This window comes from Branchiostoma belcheri, unplaced genomic scaffold (genome assembly GCF_001625305.1).
Source record: "Branchiostoma belcheri isolate BF01 breed outbred unplaced genomic scaffold, Haploidv18h27 scaffold2, whole genome shotgun sequence".
In the NCBI taxonomy this organism is placed as follows: Eukaryota; Metazoa; Chordata; class Leptocardii; order Amphioxiformes; family Branchiostomatidae; genus Branchiostoma; species Branchiostoma belcheri.
In genome coordinates this window covers 10300227-10322036 of record NW_017803490.1, presented here as the reverse complement: position 1 = coordinate 10322036, position 21810 = coordinate 10300227, and the positions used below count along the sequence as shown (strand labels likewise).

Sequence of the window (21810 nt, the reverse complement as noted above, 5' to 3'; positions counted from 1 at the left end):
GCGGCAGCTGGCTATATTACACCGATCGACTTGTTCCACCTAACCCTTGAACTTCTAGCTCTAGACATTGTTTAAAGCTATCTATTGACAGTGTCCCTACTGTACTTGGTGACAGTGAGTTCCACTCTGCGATAGTTCTAGGAAAGAATGAATTCTTGAACACCTCAATCCTTGGTTGATAACTCTGGTACTTGAATGCGTGGCTATTTCTTGTTCTCTTCTGGGCTGGTATTAGGTACTTAGTAGTTGGGACATCCACCACGGTTACGCCGAAAGGCGGTTATACCGGCTATACAGATACAGAAGCTGGTGTGTTACGCCGAAAGGCGGTTATACCGGCTATACAGATACAGAAGCTGGTGTGTTACGCCGAAAGGCAGTTATACCGGCTATACAGATACAGATACAGATACAGAAGACAGACTTTCCCCTCAGACTCTGTTTTGAATTCATGCTCATCTTCCAGTTTAGCCATATTTATTTTTTTTAAAATCTGATTCCATCCAATTAGATTGTTGTGGCTTATAATGATTCAGAATTTGCTCAGAATTATGTTTTAAAATTTATAATCTCACCAGGATGTATTTGTGGACCAAAGTGACTCATTTATTAATTTCGCACAAAAAACAAGATACAAGGTGAAGTAAATTAAATTAAAAACACTGCAGGAGAAGATGAAGCCTTAAAGGCTTGTACAAGCCCTTCTCCTTAGTATTTTCATGATCTCATATTTTCACGTGACTCATATTTTCATGATCTCATCTGTGGATAGATCCGTGTCACCATGTTTGTTTTTGAAATATGATTGTTGTTTTTATATAGAAGCATGATGTTTAAATACATGAAAGCTTGTACATTAGAGCCTTCGTGGTCAGATTTGAACCTACATTCCTCTCATTTCTACATCATTAGACTCAGTATGGAATGCTGTTTCCTAAGTGCTGTGAGTTATTTAATTAGGCCAACTGTTGTTCCATGCGAAATACAATCTGGGAATTTTAGCCAATTGGAACTGATTGAACAATTCAGACCCTACAGATTCAATCAAAAGTCAGCCTGCTAAGGCAGCCATTTGGCTATATGTATATGAAACATACCTGTTCGTAACCTTTTTACCATCACTCAGAAACGAGAAGAAGCTGAATTTACTACTGTTGTAGTTACTAAGTAACAATAACATGTAGTTAATAATATTATGTAAGGTTATCTGTATTCTGTTCCTTTGTTGTGACCTGTTATACTTAACCCAGCGGGTATGTGTGTACAATAAAGGCCTTCATTCATTCATTCATTCATTCAATAATTATTGATAAGTTAATAGATGTGCTAGGTAGCAGGGAGAAGGTTAAAAACAGAGACTATATATATCTTTCAACAGAGTTTGAACCCAGTTGACCCCTGTTGTGACCTTTCCCCCAGGGTGAAGAGTCGCCTGGTCAGGTCGAAGGTCAGAGTTCACCCGTCAGGCAGTCGTTCACGGCGAGACACCAGGCGCTGTCGGCGGGGTCCAGTCTGAACGGGAGTACTCAGGACCTGGACACGGTCAGTTCTCTGCTCCTGTTTGTTTTACTGTGCCTTTATTGAACGTCCAAATTACTCCATACAGCCATGAAGGCCATTTTTCTTTGAGGTCAAGTTGGGAGGGGTGTCCAGGGTTCTGACAAATAATGTCTGTGTGTCTGTGTGTGTGTGTGTATCTGTCTCTGCCTGTCTGTCTGTCTGTCTCCGTGTGTGTCTGACATTGTTGTGCATCTGTGTGTGTGTGTGTGTGTGTGTGTGCATCTGTGTGTGTGTGTGCATCTGTGTGTGTTTGTGTGTGTGTGTGTGTGTGTATGACGTTGTGCATCTGAGTGTGTGTGTACTGTGTGTGAGGGTGCGTGTCTCATAATAAGTCTGTATTTCTATAACCAGTCTCTGTATGAGAGAGCAGAGCATGCTATACCAGGGTGGGGGTGAAGTCTGCCATCCCTGATTGTTTGTTTGTTTGTTTGTGTTTCCAGCTGGAGGACACCCCAGAAGGGCGGGAGCGTCTGCTCGCCAAGAAGAACCGAGAACTGACCTGGACGCTCCGACAGCTGGAGAAACGCTGCTCTGCTCTCAAAACTGAAAATGTCACTTTGGTGAGTACAGAAAAACTGTGGTACATGTAAAGGTGAAAAGGTTGTCCCATAGCCTTTTTCAGGCCGTGAAATACTTTCTAGGAACTGACCCCATACTCCCCACTCTACTGTTCTTCCTTTGATTTTGCCATTTCTAGGGTATCTAGAGAGATTTTTTTGAGCGCAGTTCTCACGGACTTGTGTTTTTGTTACTCACACCAGGAAGGATGGTCCTTCTCTTTTTGTTAAGTGATGACTTTCGTTAGCGTGCTCAAAATATAGCTCTCCTCTAACATAGGCTGGCTTAACTTCTTAGCCAAAAGGATGTCACTTAATCGAGTTAATAGGTACTCATGTTCACCTAAGTTGAGCCAGTCCAGGGATTGGCCTCTGTTAGCTGTAAACTAAGTCCTGTGTCTTTCACAATCTGGTCTTTCCACTGCTTTTGACTATTTATGACCACACCTTCTTTGCCTTAAGTTATAGTAAGCTAAGTTATAGTAAGTTATAAATAGATTATATAATTATAAGCTGGTGTGTTACGCCGAAGGGAGGGCTATACCGATACAGATACAGATAGTACGAATGTCCTCAATGACAGATTGTTCAGCCCCCAGTTTAGCTCTAAATAGTCTAATTTTGTCATTTTTTGCGTGCTCAGTTCTAATTCTTGATTTTGCAGAAGCGACAGCGGGAGGAACTGGAGCTGGCTGAAGACAAGATCAGCAAACTTCAGCGTCGGAACACGGAGCTGACCGCTCTCGCTCGACGGTTAGAGACCAAGGCTAAAACTCTACAGCAGCACAACACTGGGGTAGGACTGAGAGTGAGTGAGTGAAACTGATGAGTGAGTGAGTGAGTGAGTGAGTGTGTGAGTGAGAGTGAGTGAGTGAGTGAGTGAGTGAGTGTGAGTGAGAGTGAGTGAGTGAGTGAGTGGGCGAGTGAGTATCTGAGTGAGTGTGTGAGTGAGTGAGTGATGAGTGAGTGTGAGTGAGTGAGTGAGTGAGTGAGTGAGTGAGTGAGTGAGTGAGTGAGTGAGTGAGTGAGTGTGAGTGAGTGAGTGAGTGAGTGAGTGAGAGTGAGTGAGTGAGTGAGAGAGTGTGTGAGTGAGGGAGGGAGTGTGAGTGAGTGTGAGTGAGTGAGAGAATGAGTGAGTGAGAGTGAGTGAGTGAGAGTGAGTGAGTCAGAGTGAGTGAGTTAGTGAGTGAATGTGAGTTCTACATTTGTGTTCTACAAGTTCTACGTTTGTTGCCATTTTGTGTCCAGAAAACAAATTCAGATACTCCACATGAGTTCTAAAAGTCTGTGTCTGTTTCCTGTATCCCCAGAAAACCAGCCAGCCATCGGGGGAGAACCTGGAACATTACAAACGAGTCTTCGCTCGTCAGCGAGCCAAGGACCTAGCTGACCACGCTCAGGCCATTCTTGCCAAGGACAAGGAGATCGGACATCTGCAGCAGGAGCTGGTGACGGCACAGGATCAGGTGCAGGTCAGTAAATAATAAATAATATTAAATACAAACAAACAAACAACAAACACAACAGGTGCGGCCGTGCGGGTCAGTAAACAATGAGTAACTGAAAAAAAAAACAATTTGCTTTTGAAGTATCAGAAAAAAATTCAGAAATTTCAGATGACTACTAGTAGATTTTTCTCCTTGTGCCCAGTATAAAAGTTTCATCTGTACAGCCAGGACTTTTTATTGGCAGTGAGTTTAACCTTTAAAGCTTTACAGTCCAGTGTCTGGAGTTGGTAAATTGCTTTGCTGCTTGCTTTAGAGTTTAAAACTGAAGTGGCCTGATTATTTTTTTCCGGTGCCTGTAAAAGAGTGATCACTACTGTCCCATGTTGTTGTTTTTTTCTGGTGCCTGAAAAACAGTGACCTGTACTGACCAGTGTTGTTTTGTTTCTGTGCCTGTTTAACGGTGACATGTACTGACCCGTGTTATTTTTCCCGGTGCCTGTACATGTACTGACCCGTGTTATTTTTCCCTGTGCCTGTAGAACGGTGACGTGTACGGCCATCAGGAGGAACTGCAGCGCATCATCACGCAGGCAGCGAAGGAACGGCTGCAGCTGGAGAGGAAAATCTGCAGCAGGCTCAACTCTCAGGTCAGTAAATAATGTAGGCAGGTGTGATGTCAGTGCGAAGGGCTTCAACATGTAGGTTTTTTTGTGTCATGAAGGAATAAATGAAGGAAGGAGGGAGGGAAGGAAGGAAGGAGGGAGAAAGGGAGGAGGGGAGGGAAGGAAGTACTGTAGACAGGTGTGATGTCAGGACTCAACATATTTTTTTGTCAATGAATGAAGGAAGGAAGGTTGGAGAGAGGGAGGGAAGGAAGTAAGGAAGGTAGACAGTTGTAATATCAGTGTGCAGGGCTCAACATACTTTTTTTGTCATGAAGGAATGAATGAAGCAAGGTTGGAGGGAAGTGTGAAGGGAAGGAGGGAAGTAAGAAAGAAAGGAAGGAGGGACTGTAGACAGTTCTGATATCAGTGTACAGTGCTTGAAATACTTTTTTAGCATAAATGAATGAATAAAGGATGGAAGGTGGGATGTATGGATGGATGGATGGAGAGAAAGAAGGAGGAAGGAAGGAAGCTTTATTAACTAAGGGTGTCTTGTGCTTTATGCACCCAGCCTATGTGGGCTTATAAGATACCAGAAGACTTAATTTCTACCAGTCCTTGGATGGTGATTTTTTTACACCAAATGCGAGCACAGTCTGGACATTTTCCTTCTATAATTACAGATGTTATAGTCAAAACAATAGATTTTGAACAAATCAGAAAAAAATGGAGCGGGTGAATCCGAGAAACGACAAATTAACTTGGTGAGGCCTAACGTCTGATGTATGATAATTGCCGTCCGTATGGCTGGTTCCTTTGTTCCCCGTGCCATAAGCCACAGGTTCCTGAATAATTAATGAGGTGATTACTCCATGAGAGCATCATGTCACCACAGGTTTACTGTGAGTTTGGACAGCGTGTAGGCGTCTGTCTGTTGTGGGTTTGTGGCCGTTCTGTAGACGGTAAGGCCACACGTATTTATTTACTTGTTTCTTAGATATTTTAACCCTAAGCTTGTCCTGCTGGCATTTTTTACACAATATTTTTCTGCATTAATTTCATGTCTTAATCAGGTCATAGACCCCCGACTTATTTGCCCCGTGGTGGCATTTCGGTGGCATTTCGCTGCGGTGTGATGCATTGCATGAGAAACACTGCCAAGTCGTACCTATACAGGTTGCTACAATGTAGCAAGGACCGTACTGTATGTGCAAAACAACAATTGTTGGGCTCCGCAGGGTAAAAATGAAATATACATAAAGTCATGTAGCAAGCTGACATAATATATAAGCAGAGGGCAGGGAGGAAATCTTAAATATGACTGAGTAGTGGTTCTGCGTCTCACCCCATCCAAAATTTTACTCTGAAATGTGCTGGAAACACAGTAATAAATTGCTTTGGCCATGATTCCTGCATGTTCCCCCTCTCATATCTCCTGTCTGTACCCAGTACTTGTGGTTCTCACTGTTCCAGTAGCTTTTTACTCTGAAACGTGCTGGTAAACAAAATAATAATTTAAAATTGCTTTGTCCACAATTCCCCATTCCTGCATTCCCCATCTGTATACCCATGCAGTAGTGGTTCTGAGTCTAGCCCCATCCCAAATTTTACTCTGAAATGTGCTGGTAAGCAAAGTAATAATTTAGAATTGCCGCAGCCATGAGTCCTTGAACAGTATTGCATGTTCCCCCTCCAAGCTCCTGACTGTACCCAGTAGTGGTTCTGAGTCTCGCCCCATCCAAAATTTTACTCTGAAAGAAAACAAAGTAATAATTTAAATTTTAAAATTGCCACAGCCACAATTCCCCATTCCTACATGTTCCCTCTCATACTGTAATTCACTTTATGTTCACGGTAGCAAAAGTTCACGGTCTGAGAAAAATGGACATGTTCACAGGTGCAGGAAAAGAAAGTCCAGGAATTATTTGTTGTGTGTATTGTAATGATAAAATCACGGTACAGAATTAACAGTGAAAACAGTGAACATAACACTACCCTGAAAAAATCAGGGATTACAGTTATTTCTGTATCTCTTATCTGTACCCAGTAGTGGTTCCAAATTTTACTCTGAAAGTGCTGGTAAACAAAGTAATAATTTGAAATATTGCTGTAGCCACAACTCCCCATTCCTGCATGTTCCCCCTCATATCTCCTATCTGTATACCCAGTAGACTGGTTCTGAGTCTCACCCCATCCCTCTTTTTACTCTGAAAGTACTGATAAACAAGAAAATGAATTGCTTTAGCCATGATTTCTCCATATTGCATTTTCCCTCTCATACTGTTTTAAATCCCTCTGTACCAGCAAATTTTTACTAAGAAATATGCTGATAAACAAGAAAATAAATTCCTGCAGCCACGATTCCCCATTCCTGAATGTTCCCCCTCCTAGCTCCTATATCAGATTTCTGTAGTAGTGATTCTGAGGTTCACCCCATCCCTCTTTTTACTCTGAAATGTGCTCCATGCATGGAAACAAAGAAATGAATTGCTGTAGCCATGATTTCCCATATTGCATGCTTCAGCCAGTCCCTCTGTTCCAGTAGATTTTTACTCTGAAATGTGCTGAAAACAAAGTAATAATTTAGAATTGCCGCAGCCATGAGTCCTTGTATTGCATGTTTCCCCTCCTAGCTCCTATCTGTACCCTGAGTAGTGGCTCCAGCTCTAAGTCTCCCCCATCCAAAATTTTACTCTGAAATGTGCTGAAAACAAAGTAATAAATTGCTTTGGCCATGATGCCTGCATGTTTCCCTTCCCAGCTCCTATCTGTACCCAGTAGTCAGTTACTGTACATGTTTAGCCTCTTCAGCTAGTCCCTCTTTCACTCTGAAATGTCCTGGAAACAAAGTAATTATTTAGAATTGCCGCAGCCATGAGTCCTCCTATTGCATGTTCCCTCTCCTACATGTGTGTATCTCCTATCTATACCCAGTATATAGGTACATTGTAGTGGCTCTAGATCTGAGTCTTATCCCTCTTTTTACTCTGAAGTGTGCTGGAAACACAGTTATAATTTGCTGCAGCCACAATTCCCCATTCCATATCTCCTATCTGTATACCCATGCCAGTAGCTGTTCTAATACTCCCCCCATCCCGGGCCCCAGGCAGGTGATTTTGATGCAGAGCAGGCTCGCTCCCGCTCCTGGCACGGCCCGTTTCCCGGGTGATCTAAATTGCATCTCCGTTTACAGATTCCGCGGTGCGGTTTGGAGCAGAATTGATGCCTATCGGGGCAAAGCTGCTCATCATTGGCTGTGGGGAAACGGGGCACTGCCGCATAAATTATCCTGCTGTAAAGCAGGCAGCAGGCTGGGGTAGATGGGTGCTGTAGTCACTCCTAACCTCCCAGCCTTGTTACTGCACCGTTTCTGCTGCTTCAGTGGTTTTGTATAAGGTGTGGTTCATGGGTTATACGTACGTTTGCCTGTCAGCTAAATTCTACCCAGCCTGCATGCGCCGTACGTAGTGTTACAGTAGAGAAGTGATGACAACGCGCTAGCCCCACAGTTTGTCTCTGCAGAGAAATTCCACGTTCCGTGTTGAGATTATTTTCGCCGCGCAAATCTGGGAAACAGGTAGGTCGTAATTTCTGCCTATGGGGAACGATTGTTGCACAATTATGTTTGTATTTTGAAGTGGCCTCTGGGAGGGTTGAATTGGAGATTGTGTGCGTCTGTGTGGACGTATGAAGCCTATTGTCTGTCCCCCTCCCTCGCCTATTGTGTGATTCCGGAATGACATACGGTTTCTGTCAGGAGTCGCATAATTATATTTTACGTACTCCTGTTTGTGTGATGCGTGGGCCACACCAATGCATTTCCTTGGTTCATGGACTTAACAATTAAAGTGAAAATATAGTGCTAGCAAGCAGACATCATAAAATCGAGGGCATGGATGAAACTTAATTGTATTCACTCCATAAAAATAAAACTGAGTGTACCTAGGATTAAACCTGGTCCTTGGGGATATGTTTTCATTAGTTTTTTTTCTAGTAATCCATTTTTTTATTAAAATCTAAGAACCAGCAAATTGAATTGGTGTGGCCGTATGCAGTTAGCTAGTACCGTATGCAGGAGCACGTTACTTATTTTCTGTAATTAACCATTCCATTAATGTCCGAGATGAAATGACATGTAACCAGGTCGTGTAGCTAATAGATTTCATAACTACATTTAATCCTAGCGCTGTGCAGATGCGTGTTGTAAAAATTGGCACGGCCGGTTTTCGTATCTCTCTGCTGCAGAATTGATTTTATTTTTGACATGACGTGTATCTTTTGGTTGAGATTTGAGGTGCAGAATGCATGCAGGCACACCCATGTATGTTGTATTACTGTGTGTGACGTGTGAGCATGATAGTCTAAAGCTACGGGTCTGGATTCAGGGTGTGTGTGTGACACTGTACATGTACATATACACAGGCCACACTAATTTTATTAGTTGGCTCTTGTTTTTTTACCTCCATGAAAAATGGAGGTATTGTTTTTGGTGTGTCTGTCTGTATGTCTGTCTGTGTGTGTGTCTGTCTGTCTGTGTGTGTTTCCGCAACTTTTTGGTCAGCATAACTTAAGAACGCCTTTATGGATTATGATGATATTTGGTATGTTGATAAGTCTTAGGAAGACAAACGTCAAGGTCAAATATGGGCCTCCTGGTGGATGACCTTGGTACTGCAGCAGAACTTCCGGTTTTTGTATCTTTTGTCCTGAACATGCTATGGTTTTGATGTTTTGGTGACAGATTGCTTTTCCTGTCAGGAATAAGTGGTGTGAGTTTGGTCCCCCTAGCAGCTTGTTCTGGAACTGCAGGGCACTTTCTGGCGAAATGTTTAAAAGCCAATAAGTCCAGATAGGAACAACATATTTTCATAATTTTTGGTGTGTAGGTAGCTGAAAGAGAGATGTACACGATTAAATGCAAACTATGCAAATGAGGACTTTATTTGCATAATTAATGAGGAAATTCTATAATTACAGTGTTTTACATTATACTTCTTTCATACATGTAATGTATGTAACCTATGGCAGGCAGAACATGAACAGATACTAATTATGCAAATGATGACCTAATTTGCATAATTTATGAAAAAAGTCTGATTTCTTAATGGTGGATGGGAATGTCATACTTGGGACATCTGTAAGTTAATCAAAAGTTAACATACATCACGATGCATATTATGTTAAGGCGGAGGTAATTTGCATAATTAAAGAGGAAATTTACATTTACATATCAAGCCCATATTTCATGGAGGTATGAAGTCTCGGAATTCTTGTTTTATTGTTTTTTTAGAAATATGGTATGATAGTCAAGCTATGGGTCTGGATTCAGGGTGTGTGTAACACTGTACAGTACATGTATACAGGCCACACCAATTATATTAGTTGGTTCATGTTTGTTTTTTTAGAAATATGTTATGATAGCCAAGCTATGGGTCTGGATTCAGGGTGTGTGTGACATTGCACATGTACATGTATGCAGGCCACACTAATTTTATTAGTTGGTTCTTGTTTTTTTTTTAGAAATATGGTATGATAGTCAAAAGCTACGGGTCTGGATTCAGGGTGTGTGTGTGACACTGTACATGTAACACTGGTCACTTCAATTTTGGAATGTCACTTTCCGAATTTGCAGACGGCCATGTTGAAATCCCTGATTTTCAACTTTGCCATTTCTGCAGGTAAAGTAAATTTTTACATACCATTTGAAAGATCATGTTATCCTCAGTACCAAGTTATTTTTTTATGGTCAAAACATACATATTTGTCAAGATATTTCACTTTAAAAATTGCAATCCCGTCGGTGTACAAGCCACACCGACGGGATCAGAAGCCCACCCCGGTCGGTAGTAAACTCTACCCCGTCGGGGTGGAAAACCACCCCGCACCCAGACCGCATCCAATTATCCTCATGAACACCCCATGAAAACCACTGAATTAATGAGAATTCACATCTTCACACCAGTGTAATTAGCAAGTTTGTGTGATAATTCATGAGAAGTCTGGGCTCAAAGGTTACCCCGACGGGGTTGAACAGCCCCGTTGGTGTGTTGAACAGCCCCGTCGGTGTGTCAGGTTGAACAGGCTGGGCTAATGGCCTAAGCCTTCAGACCAGACTGAAAGTAATTTCCCAATGAAGTCTAAAAGATTAACATTAAACTTGCTTCTAGGTTGATGGCGGTTTATACACAGTTTATTATATCACTTCTTATTGTAGTTCTGTGTGTATTCCTGCAGTTTTTCTAGACTGTATTTTCCAGGATTATGAAAGAACATTGTCTTTAAAGATACAAATGAGTCATGGATAGTCAAGGAGTCTGACATGGCAGGAATGGATATGATTGACCAGTCAACCTGCTCCACATGAGTCATGGTCTTAACAAGGAGGTTAAAAATCTAGTCTTTGTCCACCAATACCTAGCTCACTGTAGGATGAATTCTAGCAAGGAGGTTATAACCTCTAACCTGGCTAACACTAAGAATAGAGTTTGGACATGGCTAAAAATTTAATAAACGTTGATAACAACTTTTCAAACTCCATGGATAAACTCATCTATCATTAGCAGAATACCCCAGGGCTCAAAATATTTTTCACTGCATACCTGAACTGGTGCAGTAAACATTTAACCTGCACCAGACAAAGAAGAAAAATTTTGCTTGCACTTTGGCCACACCAAGTTAATTTCTTGGTTAACGGATTCACCGCTTCATTTTTTTCTGATTTGCAAATAAAAATAAAAATTCAAAATCAACTGCAAAATGCTCATATTTTGCCCTGAACAGTTGAAAACAGTCCTTTCCTTACTACTTGTTACAGTCATTCCATCTTTCAATGCAATGGTATCATTAAAAGTTCAAAATGATTGTTTAAATTTTGAACCAGCCTGGTGTGCGGACTGCATGGCTCCTATCGTACCATTTTGGGCCATAATAGGAAGCCTAGGCCTGTTTTTATTTTCATTTTTTTTCCGCCCCCTCCGTTATTTTTCTAGAAAATCTGATAACCAAGAAATTAAATAGGTGTGGCCTTACTCAGACTTTGAGAAGTATGCATCATAATAAAATCTGTAACCATTGCTATTATTTTTTTATACTTCATAGGTGCTAACAGTCAATGCAGCAAACAAAAATACACATACTACTACATGTATCTATAAACCCATGGCCAAGTGCAATGTTAGGTGCCAGATAGCAGAAAATCTGACTGGATGAAGGGCCAAATGGTCAATTACAATCTTTAGTTTTCACATGGGCTATCTTTCTGACTTTTCCTGGGTGACCCAGTACAAGCTGCCGAGATACTACCAGTAATTTGGCATGTAACACACTCCCTTATAGGATAATTTGTATCAAGTTGATAATTGGACAGTGACATTTGCATGTCAAGAACAATAGCTGACCTAGTTTTAACCCGCATAACAATTGTACCTGGAGCAGAATAATTACCGAATGGGTACTGTTGGACAGAAATAGAGGATTGTATAATTCCTTGCTTTGAAAGCAGGCTCAAGTTGTGAATATTAGGCTTCTTGCTTATCTACTTAGTCTAAGTATTTAGGCTCAATTATAAGTGGCTGCAAAGAGCTTTCATTAAAATTGATTCAAAGCTCCTTTCGCTGTAAAAAGTCTCAATAAGTAAACAATGCAGCCAATTAACTTGTCTCAGACAGAACAATGGGACAAAATACACACGATGTCAAGTTTCTCAGCAAGTCACACCAAGCTTTTTAAAGCTCCTTGGTTTAAAGATTTCATGACATCCTCACAAAAATACTCTGCACCTGGTGGTACCAAGGTTCAAAATTAATGTATGTTCCAACTTCCTAGTTTCTCAACATATTTCTTATGATGCCTCCAAATATCTGAGAAGAATAGTGAGTCCTGATTTGCACTGCTTGCAGTGTGTATTTTGAATGACAGACATTATAACAAAGGGCCTCCTTCCACTCAGACAAAGGAGGTAAAAGAGAGAACCTCCCTTTTTTGTGACAATTATCAGAGATTGCTCCCATTCTTGACCAGCTAAGGCATTATATGACACGATTATGACCATATGAAAATTTGTGGGCAATATTCACAAGAACGACTGACTGTTTTCAGCTGCTAAGCCATTAATTTCGATCCCCGAATATTGTGGCCAGTGTAATAGCAATTGAGGAACTTGATCAATTTATTTGCAAGACCTGTGTGTTCTACATCTCAATTCTTACAAATAGACTGAAGGAAATGAATTTAAGTATTATTTTATATGGCCTCCTTCAGTCAATATTGATCATGTCAGTAAAATTCTATTAGACATTAGCTTTGGAGTAGTGAGTATGTGTTTGTAAGCTCTCTGGAATCTTTCTTCTTTGTGACCCTTATAGTTGGCTGAAAGGGGCAGATAGAAGAGTATGGATTGTGCTCTCCATGCTTATTCTTTGTCCTGATAATGTCGATTTTGCACATCAATTGGATTGGATGACTGTCTAAGCTCACCCCGACGGGATCAGAGCTCACCCCGATCGGGGTAAACTTGCCCCGTCGGTGTGTATAGACTGATCAATTCACACCTTTCCTGGCTTTGTTTTGGGATTTTGCACCTCTTTGACCAGAACTCCCACCCCGTCGGGGTGACATTACCCCGTCGGGTTTAGTGATTATGACAGTGTCACCCCGACGGGGTGAGTACCTTACACCGACGGGGTGAGTACTTTACACCGACGGTCCTGTGATTTGGTCCTGACGGGGTAGCTGCTAGCCCTGTCGGGGTGCTGAAAAACCCGTCGGTCTGCTTGCATTTTCTATAAATGATATCTAAAGTTATGAATACTGCAGAACAATAATTTTCATATCACTATACTCCTTACATCAAGACCTGCGCACTGATGTGAAACTTGAATGCAAAATGTTAATTTTTACTTGACATTCCAAATGGCCAGTGACTTTCCTAAATTGAGATGACCAGTGTTATGTATACAGGCCACGCTAATTCTATTAGCTGGCTCTTGTTTTTTTTTTGGTTTTTTAGAATTGGTATGATAGTCAAGTTACGGGTCTGGGTGTGTGTGTGACACTGTACTGTGTACATGTACATGTACACAGGCCAAACCAATTGTATTTGTTGGTTCTCTGGTTTTTGTTTTAAATGGAAAAACCTAATAGTATGCGTCCAAGGTGTCCCCATACCAAATTTCAGGTCATTTAGTTTTAGTGCTAGGGCTCCAGATCCCAAAATGTATATTTTTTGCCCAAAAATGACAGAAAAAAAACAATAAAACAATTTCAAAGGCCTGTTTAAAAAAAACGTCTAGGGGTATAATAAATGGAAACAAATCCTGAGGACCAGGTTGATGCCTCGGTGCGCGCAGTTTTATGGATTGATCAATACAGTCTGATATTCAAGTTTTCCGCCCTGCCCTCTGCTTTTATGATGTCTGGTTGCTGTGTTTTCAGCTTAAAAATGTGGGAAAACCAAGAATAGTTTTAGTGTAGCCACAAGGAGGTTGTAACCTGGTTGATGTGTACGGAAGGAGAGGCAGGGATTTTGACTGTCCGATGTATATGTAGGAATGCTTAGCTTAATTTTCAGCTTAAAATGTGGGAAAACCAAGAAAATAGATTAAGTGTAGCCTCAAGGCTTATAGAACTGGGGGTTTGGTGGTCTTTGCTTTGGCTATTTTCTGATTAGCCCAGTTCTAAAAACGGGGGTAAATTCAACCAGGCCGGCTATGTTGTCTATATGCAATCAGAAAATAGCACATAAAAGCTCCCAAAGACCATGAAGACCCACAAACCCCACAGTTTTTGGCATGCTGTGGAGGCTAGTATTTCCAGCCCTGAAAATAAGAGAGGCAGAGATTTCGGCTGCCTGATGTAGGAATGAATGGTCTGTCTGGGCGTCAGGCCAACGCTCGATCGAGCAAACCTGCCAGATGTGGCGCTCTGCACCAGTTATCAACCTGATCATGACCCTGGGTCAATATTGGAACATTCAGAGTCCTTAGATCGGAAAAAACTCTTCTCATAAACATCTAAATCATTGTTAGAATCAATTACTAATCATGAAAATTGTGAGAATATAATTGTAAAAATGGCTGTTGTCACCTCTTTCATGATAATGACCAAGCCTGACCTGTGTAAATATTTGAACATGCAAACATCTGTCTCTAAAGATTAAAAAAAAACTCATATTAATCTAAAAATCTCAAAATAATAAAATCTGAAATAAAATCTCAAATATTCTTTGCTACTGTTACATGAAAATTGCAAAAAGAACAAAGAGAGATTATTTAGCATACATGAACATGTACATGACATTTGTTAGTGTCTGATATCACAACTGGGATGATATGGCCCTAGATCTAAATATTTGAACAATCGTGCAAATATTACTCTGAATTTCTGGACAAATCGTCTCACAACTGTAACAGTTATAATCTACATCCCTTGCTACTATTACTTTCAAATAGATTCTGAGAAATGCAAAATGCGTAATAGTGAGGTATACATGTACATGTATGTCTCATATCACCACTACTAGCATGATAAAAAACCTACATGTAGTCTGACCCACATGTATGTGTGCGTATGTGGCCCATTGAATATTGACCTGCATGCAGCTCCAGTATCTGACAGCAGCCCTGAATCCAAACAAGCTGGTTTGTCCAAATTGATGAGCATCGTGGGATAAATGATGCATAGCAGCACTAATTAACCTGATTAGCCTCCTAACGACTCCTCTGTTCATTAATTAATGTCACCTAATGAGGAATAACACTTCAAGATTCTGTGGTTTATCGCATGTCGATGTCACACTGATTCCATTTGTTGGTTCTCAGATAATAATAATCATATATATAGTAACTATTATTATAATATTAACTATATTGTATTAGATAATAAATTATCATCATGAAAACAGACTGATGAGGGGAACGTCTGTAGCTTGGTTCACACAGACCCTGAGTGAATCAGGGAGTAGATATAGATACTGTAATTCACTTTATGAATTCACAGTAGCAAAAGTTCACGGTCTGAGAAAAGTGGACATGTTCACGGAACTACATATTCACGGTGGTGACAGGTGCAGGAAAAAGAAAGTACAGGAATTATTTCTTATTAACTGTAATGATAAGTTCACGGTACAGAAGTGACAGTGAAAACAGTAAACATAACAGTACAGTAAAAAAAATCAGGAATTACACTATATTCAAGGTTTCATTTAATTTAGTAACATACACTTTTTATTTTGATTTCTTCCATTTTCTGACTGAATTTTGCTAACGTCATCTTCAAGAACCAAGGCCAGTTTTGACATCCTGCAATTCATCATGCATCAGCAATGGCTCGTATTCGTGAATCTTTTTTTCATTTTATTGAGATTTTCCACATTTGTGGAAGGATTGACATATATTGACCATCTGATTACCTTTTTAAGATGTCAACCCAGAAACCAGACTGTAAGGTTTTAACCACTCACACCGGGAAGGACCGCTGCTCTTTTTGATAATGTTGTGGCTCTATTTACATTCAACCGGTGCAATGGCTAAGTGGGTAGAGTGCTCGCCTTGCATTCGGTAGGTCGTGAGTTTGATCCCCAGCCGGGTCATACCAATGACTAAAAATGGTACATAACAATTATATATTATATATGTACCATTTTTAGTCTTTGGTACATGTATACAGATTTCTCTGCTTAGCACTCAGCATTTGAGATGGACTAGCCCCTTGCTGTAGTGACACAACTGTGTGGCCCAAGGGCTACAGAAACAGAGATGGATGCTGCCATATGTTTTAACTTTAATAACTCTGTTATTTACATTCACCTGAGACATTTCCCCTTGTTGTTGTGTAGAATGGAGAGTTGGAGACTGGCAGGTTTGATGGGGAAGATGAGAGAGTTCAGAACCTGCAGCTGCAAGTAGAGACTCTGTCACAGGCAGCAGGCAGGGTACCTGAACTGGTATGGCTTTCGTTTTTTTGTTTTTAGTATGATTTATCAAATATTACATGTATTAATATTTATATAGTAGACATTGATCCCATTCTGATTTGAAGCTCACATTTTTTGTTAATCTAATTGGAGTTCACAAGTTGTTGTTTGTTTTTTTGTTGATTCAAGTGTATATATACTTTGTACTGTTGTTATACTTTGTACTACCTTAGTCAGGACTCCAGGAAGAATGTAGTCTGTCAATGACTTGGTACAAAATGTATATCACTTACAATAGTCTACATTAAGCATCATTCTATCATCTCAGCTACTTGTACAGACTCACAAACTAACAAACTCACAAGGCATTCAAGCAGAGAAAACAAGAAAATAAAACCTTCTCCCTACTGAGAAATACAGTACTACAAGGATAAGGTAACTTTACTTTTATAACCACATAACAGTTACTGTAACATTGTCACGTATGGATTATTCGGTCTCACTTTTGCAAAATTAAGAAATCAATCTATGTAGGTGGATATGGGAGTTAGACATGATATTTGACAGCCTGGGCTGGGAATCATCAACCCACCCTTTTGGAATCTCATTATGACTGGGAAACGGGTGGCTGTGGGCTGTGTGATATCTACAGACGGCCTCCACTGAGACAAGGTGGAAGAGAAGATGGGTAGAGCATAGAGCTGTGTACTGGTTCTGTACTAGAAACATTGATTAGGTCCAAAATACCTAATCCCTCAGCACTGGTACTGTACCTAAATAATTTCATACTAATTATATGCCTATTTGTGACCTAAAATGTGTACTGTTGACTCAATAGCTGGTCCCAAAGTAAGGACAGCAGCGTGTTTGTGTTACAGACTGACAGTGTTAACTACCACGAATAATCTGTTGCCTATTAGTTATGCTCTAACATATCAATTTGTTGAATTGTTCAGGTACAGTTTCAGGTTCGGACCTGTACCTAGACCCTGGGGTACAGGTACACGGTACACAGCTCTAGTAGAGCGTGAAATTGAAGTTGACTGTTCCTCCCTTTTAGGAAACCAGTTTACAGAACGAGAAGACAACTCAGCAGGGACTGAAGGAAGAACTCAGGCAGACCAACAGGAGACTCTCATCACTGGTAAGTTCTGTACCTGACCTTGAGCCAATGTGTTGCCCCCCTCCCACAGTCCCCTCAGTGATGTACATGACCTTGAGAACCTGACATTGCACTGCCTCCTCCCACAGTTCCTTCAGCACTATACATGACCTTGAAAACCTGACAGTGTTGCGCCCTTCCCACAGTGCCCTTCAGTTAACTGTACACGACCTTGAGAACCCAGTGACAATGTGTTGCCCCCCTCCCACAGTGACCTTTAGTACTGTATATGACCTTGAGCACCTGACAGTGTGTTGCCCCCCTCCCACAGTATTAGATCTGCATGTATTTCAGTTTGTACATGACAGCATGTACCCCCGACTTGTGAGTGACCAGGTATCACATTTTCATGCATCACCATTATTTTCTGCCCCCCCCCCCTTTACAGGAAGTGGAACTGTCCGAGCAGAAGGTCTCCAGAGCACAACTTGAAGAGCAGCTCAGTAACAGTAATCAGAGATGCTCCTACTTGGTAGGTTCTGTTTTCCAGCACATGGGCAGAATGTACTGCACCTGTGTGAAACCAGCAATTTATTGTGCACAGCACTTCAACAAAACATCTCATATACAGTATATGTAAAATTGTAAGGTCATATTCCTACAACTTACATGTACATATATAAATAACATCTCGTCTAAAGTTTCAAAATGTTATGTCAGAAAAGATATTGTCTGCAACAAACAAAATTCAGATGCAACGGACCAAAAATCCAACAAAAGCCGTAAAAAATCAGGATTTTGCCCAGGTGCAGTATGTTCTGCCATGTGCTCTGTTTTCCTTGCTGTCTTTGGTTGCCTTTTATTTGTACAAACAAACTTGTTTCCCCGCTGCAGGAGTCAGAGCTTGAAAGCCAAGTTGTTGACAACACTGACCTGACCAAAAGGACATCCGAACTTCAGCGACAGGTCTCTCAACTAGAACAGGTACATTGCTTTTTATGTTTAACTTCCCAGAAGGAAAACATATTGATTTTGCTAGTTTCTTCTCCTTCCGTTCCAAACAAATAAGGCCAATGACCTGAATTAGACATCTGTCAATCACCAAGGCAACTGTTGCTGTAGCAGATGGCCTATGGTGTTAGATAACATTATGTAGCAAGTGGCAAACCTTAGTTGGAGGGGCTGGCCACAAATGTACATTTTTGTACGTCTTCAGTGCTGCAATGTTTGTGGCAAACCAGTGTGGGTAAGAGGGTTCCATCTCTGATTGCCCTGTTGTTGTTTTTTTCAAAGTTTGGGGCTTTTTTTTTCTTTTGCAGGCCCAGTTTGAGTCCTGTTTTTTGCTGCAGACGCAGTTTGAGTCATTGTTTTTCTCTGCAGACGCAGTTTGAGTCGTTGTTGTTGACAATGTTTTTCTGCAGATGCATTTTGAGTCATTGTTTTTTTTCTGCAGACACAGTTTGAGTCGCAGGGTGTGCGGGACCAGCTGAACCTGCTGCTGATTCAGAACGAGGAACTCCAGACGGCGAAACGAGCTCAGGAAAACAAAGTTCAACATCTGCAGGCGGTTATTCAGGTAACCAAGAACCAGCAGATTACATTAGTGTGGCCTGATATTTACATGTGTGAAGGACAGGTATGTTTGCCTGTGTGTGGATGGTGTTCAGCACCAAGGACAGGTATGTTTGTGTGTGGATGGTGTTCAGCACCAAGGACAGGTATGTTTGCCTATGTGTGGATGGTGTTCAGCACCAAGGACATGCATGTTTGCCTGTATGTGGATGGTGTTCAGCACTAAGGACAGGCATGTTTGTGTGTGGATGGTGTTCAGCACCAAGGACAGGTATGTTTGCCTGTGTGTGGATGGTGTTCAGCACCAAGGACAGGCATGTGTATCTGTGTGTGGATGGTGTTCAGCACCAAGGACAGACATGTTTGCCTGTGTGGGTGGTGTTCAGCACCAAGGACAGGCATGTTTGCCTGTGTGTGGATGGTGTTCAGCATCAAGGACAGACATGTTTGTGTGTGGGTGGTGTTCAGCACCAAGGACAGGCATGTTTGCCTGTGTGGATGGTGTTCAGCACCAAGGACAGGTATGTGTATCTGTGTGTGGATGGTGTTCAGCACCAAGGACAGGCATGTGTATCTGTGTGTGGATGGTGTTCAGCACCAAGGACAGGCATGTATCTGTGTGTGGATGGTGTTCAGCACCAAGGACAGGTATGTGTATCTGTGTGTGGATGGTGTTCAGCACCAAGGACAGGCATGTGTATCTGTGTGTGGATGGTGTTCAGCACCAAGGACAGGCATGTTTGTGTGTGGATGGTGTTCAGCACCAAGGACTGGTGTGTTTATCTGTGTGGATGGTGTTCAGCACCAGGGACAGGGATGTTTATCCTTGTGTGTATGATTACACTGTATACTCGTGTGTCTGTGATAGTGATTTTCTATGTGTGGTGAACAATACCAGCAATCACTGCCTGTGCTCCACAAATTTATAATTGGACTAACTTATTTTTTCATGGCATGTGCCCCCATCTTTTATCAACCTAACAAAAGGGTACTATATATTAATAACTCCAACCAATATGGTTGACTGATGATAATGGTGATAATATTGGATTGTGGCGACCCAAAAAAATCAATAATGTTTGTCTTCCGTCTTTGATGAGGATGTGGGCTACAGGTGACATATTTATGGTTCTGTATTACGTTTTTCCACTCCTGGAGTTTTTCCATGAAAAAGGACTTAGGTGTTAAGTTTTAAATCTATTTGTGTTCTGAGTTGTGTAGTCGAATCCTTATGAGACAAATGTTTTCAGAATCAATTTTTGTGCTGAATCTTCCAGGAACTTTTGTTTCCAATACACAAAACATAAAATTATATTTCTATGGAATATTTTTGTCTATTGTTTTCCAGGGATTGAAAGAAGTGTCGAATCATTTCCCAGGAATTTTCAAAAGTCTTGAAATGAATATACAAAACAAAGACAGTAGTTAGTGTTCCGTTTTTAGCGTTTTTGTTAATTACTATTTTCCAGGAATTGAAAGAAGATCTGAATCATTTTCCAGGAGTTTTCAAATGTTTTGTTTTGAGTATTTTTGTTAATTACTATTTTGCAGGAATTGGAAGAAGAGTTGAGACAAAACCCCACTGAGGACCTCGCAGCCACCAAACATCTTCTGGAGGAGAAGGAAAAAACTGTCCAGGAACTTCTGCAGGTGAGAACAATCAGTTTTACTACGGGGAACACCAGTCGCTTGGGCCGTGGATATTCAGTTGGTTTTAAGCCACCATCAAGCCATCAAAAAGTCAACATGGAGATGTGTGGTTAAAATATACTTTTTATGAGAAACTATAAACTGTTATGAAACTCAAAGACCAAAGTTTTATAATTGTGCATTAAAAGGATCTTTTTGTTTTGACTGAGTGTGAGTTTTGTTTACTAATATTGTACGATTAATGTGTTCCCTACCATGTACTGTATGTAGCACCAGAAGAAAACTGAAGACACGCACAGACAAACCCTAACCCAGCTCCAGGTAGGTGTTAGTCAATGACTTTGGTGTACATATTTCTTTGATTTGATTTATACTCTATTTCTTGGAAAAAGTCACGGCTGTTGAAAAAATGTTATTTTACTGGAAAATAATTATTATAATGTCTTTTTTTGGTCACATAAACTATGGATGATCATCATGTTATGGAGAAAACTTAACTTGCCTTTCCCTCCCCCAGGCCAGACTAGAGGAGTTGGACTCCCAGCATGCCGAGGGGCAGTTGCTATGCCAACGGCAAACAGAACAGTTGAAGGACTTGTCGGAGAAACTTGCCAAAAAGTCAGACGACGAGAAATCCGTTCCTCCTCCTGCCACTTCTGTGGGAGTCCAGGTGAACATTATCAGGACAGGAACACAGAAGTCTTTCCAGACAGACACACAGACGGACACACAGACAGACAGACCCTCCCAGCAGGAATCTGACCGGGGAAAACTGGTGAAACCGGTGCCGATCGTCGGGGCCAAAAGGTCGTCAGCGTTCGAAGCGGTCTCCCCCGGAGTGAGCGGCACGCCGGAACCGGCCCCCGCGGTAGTTGCTACGGCAGCGAAGAGATCGATTTCGCCACCTGTCAATCATCAAAGTCTTGCCAAAGAACTGTCGTCTGCCGGATTTCAACCTATACAGGAGCCAGATGGTGGGTACAGGCTGTGTGTGTGTTTAGAGCTAAAACTTTTGATCTTAAACACAAAGATGTTCTCTCACCTAGAGCTTTTGACCAGTCACTCTGGTCTTCCTCAGTAGACTGACCCAGTGAATCTTGTCACATGGCTTCTTTGAAGTGTGACGTCAACACCGGGTCAAAGGTATCTGGTAGACAATGTCGGCCCCCGTCACGGTTGAGTGAAGGCCCTGATGTAAATAGCCTCCTTCACCTCTCTCAGGAAATAGTCTTGTTTGGTGTCTAATATTCTTACTGTGCCCAGTGAAACTGTGTTTGTTTGAAGCTTTGTTTATTCATGAAATAATAGAATCAATCAGAAGGATGTGCTTCATTAAGGTTTTATTCCAAACCACAAAAAGTTAGCACATCAAATTTTCAAATCTCCTTAATTTGATGCATAATTA

General features: G+C 41.2%; 1 protein-coding gene across 1 annotated transcript in view; it reads left to right on the top strand.

The window, feature by feature from the left end:
• The window catches only part of LOC109468549, an 80764-nt gene that overhangs the window by 14557 nt on the left and 44397 nt on the right, over positions 1-21810 (top strand). The window contains exons 4-16 of the mRNA XM_019766791.1: positions 1420-1542; positions 2001-2120; positions 2782-2913; positions 3428-3589; positions 4105-4212; positions 16004-16111; positions 17142-17225; positions 17632-17715; positions 18078-18167; positions 18637-18759; positions 20307-20405; positions 20676-20726; positions 20923-21379. Coding sequence (XP_019622350.1) covers positions 1420-1542; positions 2001-2120; positions 2782-2913; positions 3428-3589; positions 4105-4212; positions 16004-16111; positions 17142-17225; positions 17632-17715; positions 18078-18167; positions 18637-18759; positions 20307-20405; positions 20676-20726; positions 20923-21379 — 1741 coding nt within the window. The remainder of the gene's footprint in view (positions 1-1419; positions 1543-2000; positions 2121-2781; positions 2914-3427; positions 3590-4104; positions 4213-16003; positions 16112-17141; positions 17226-17631; positions 17716-18077; positions 18168-18636; positions 18760-20306; positions 20406-20675; positions 20727-20922; positions 21380-21810) is intronic.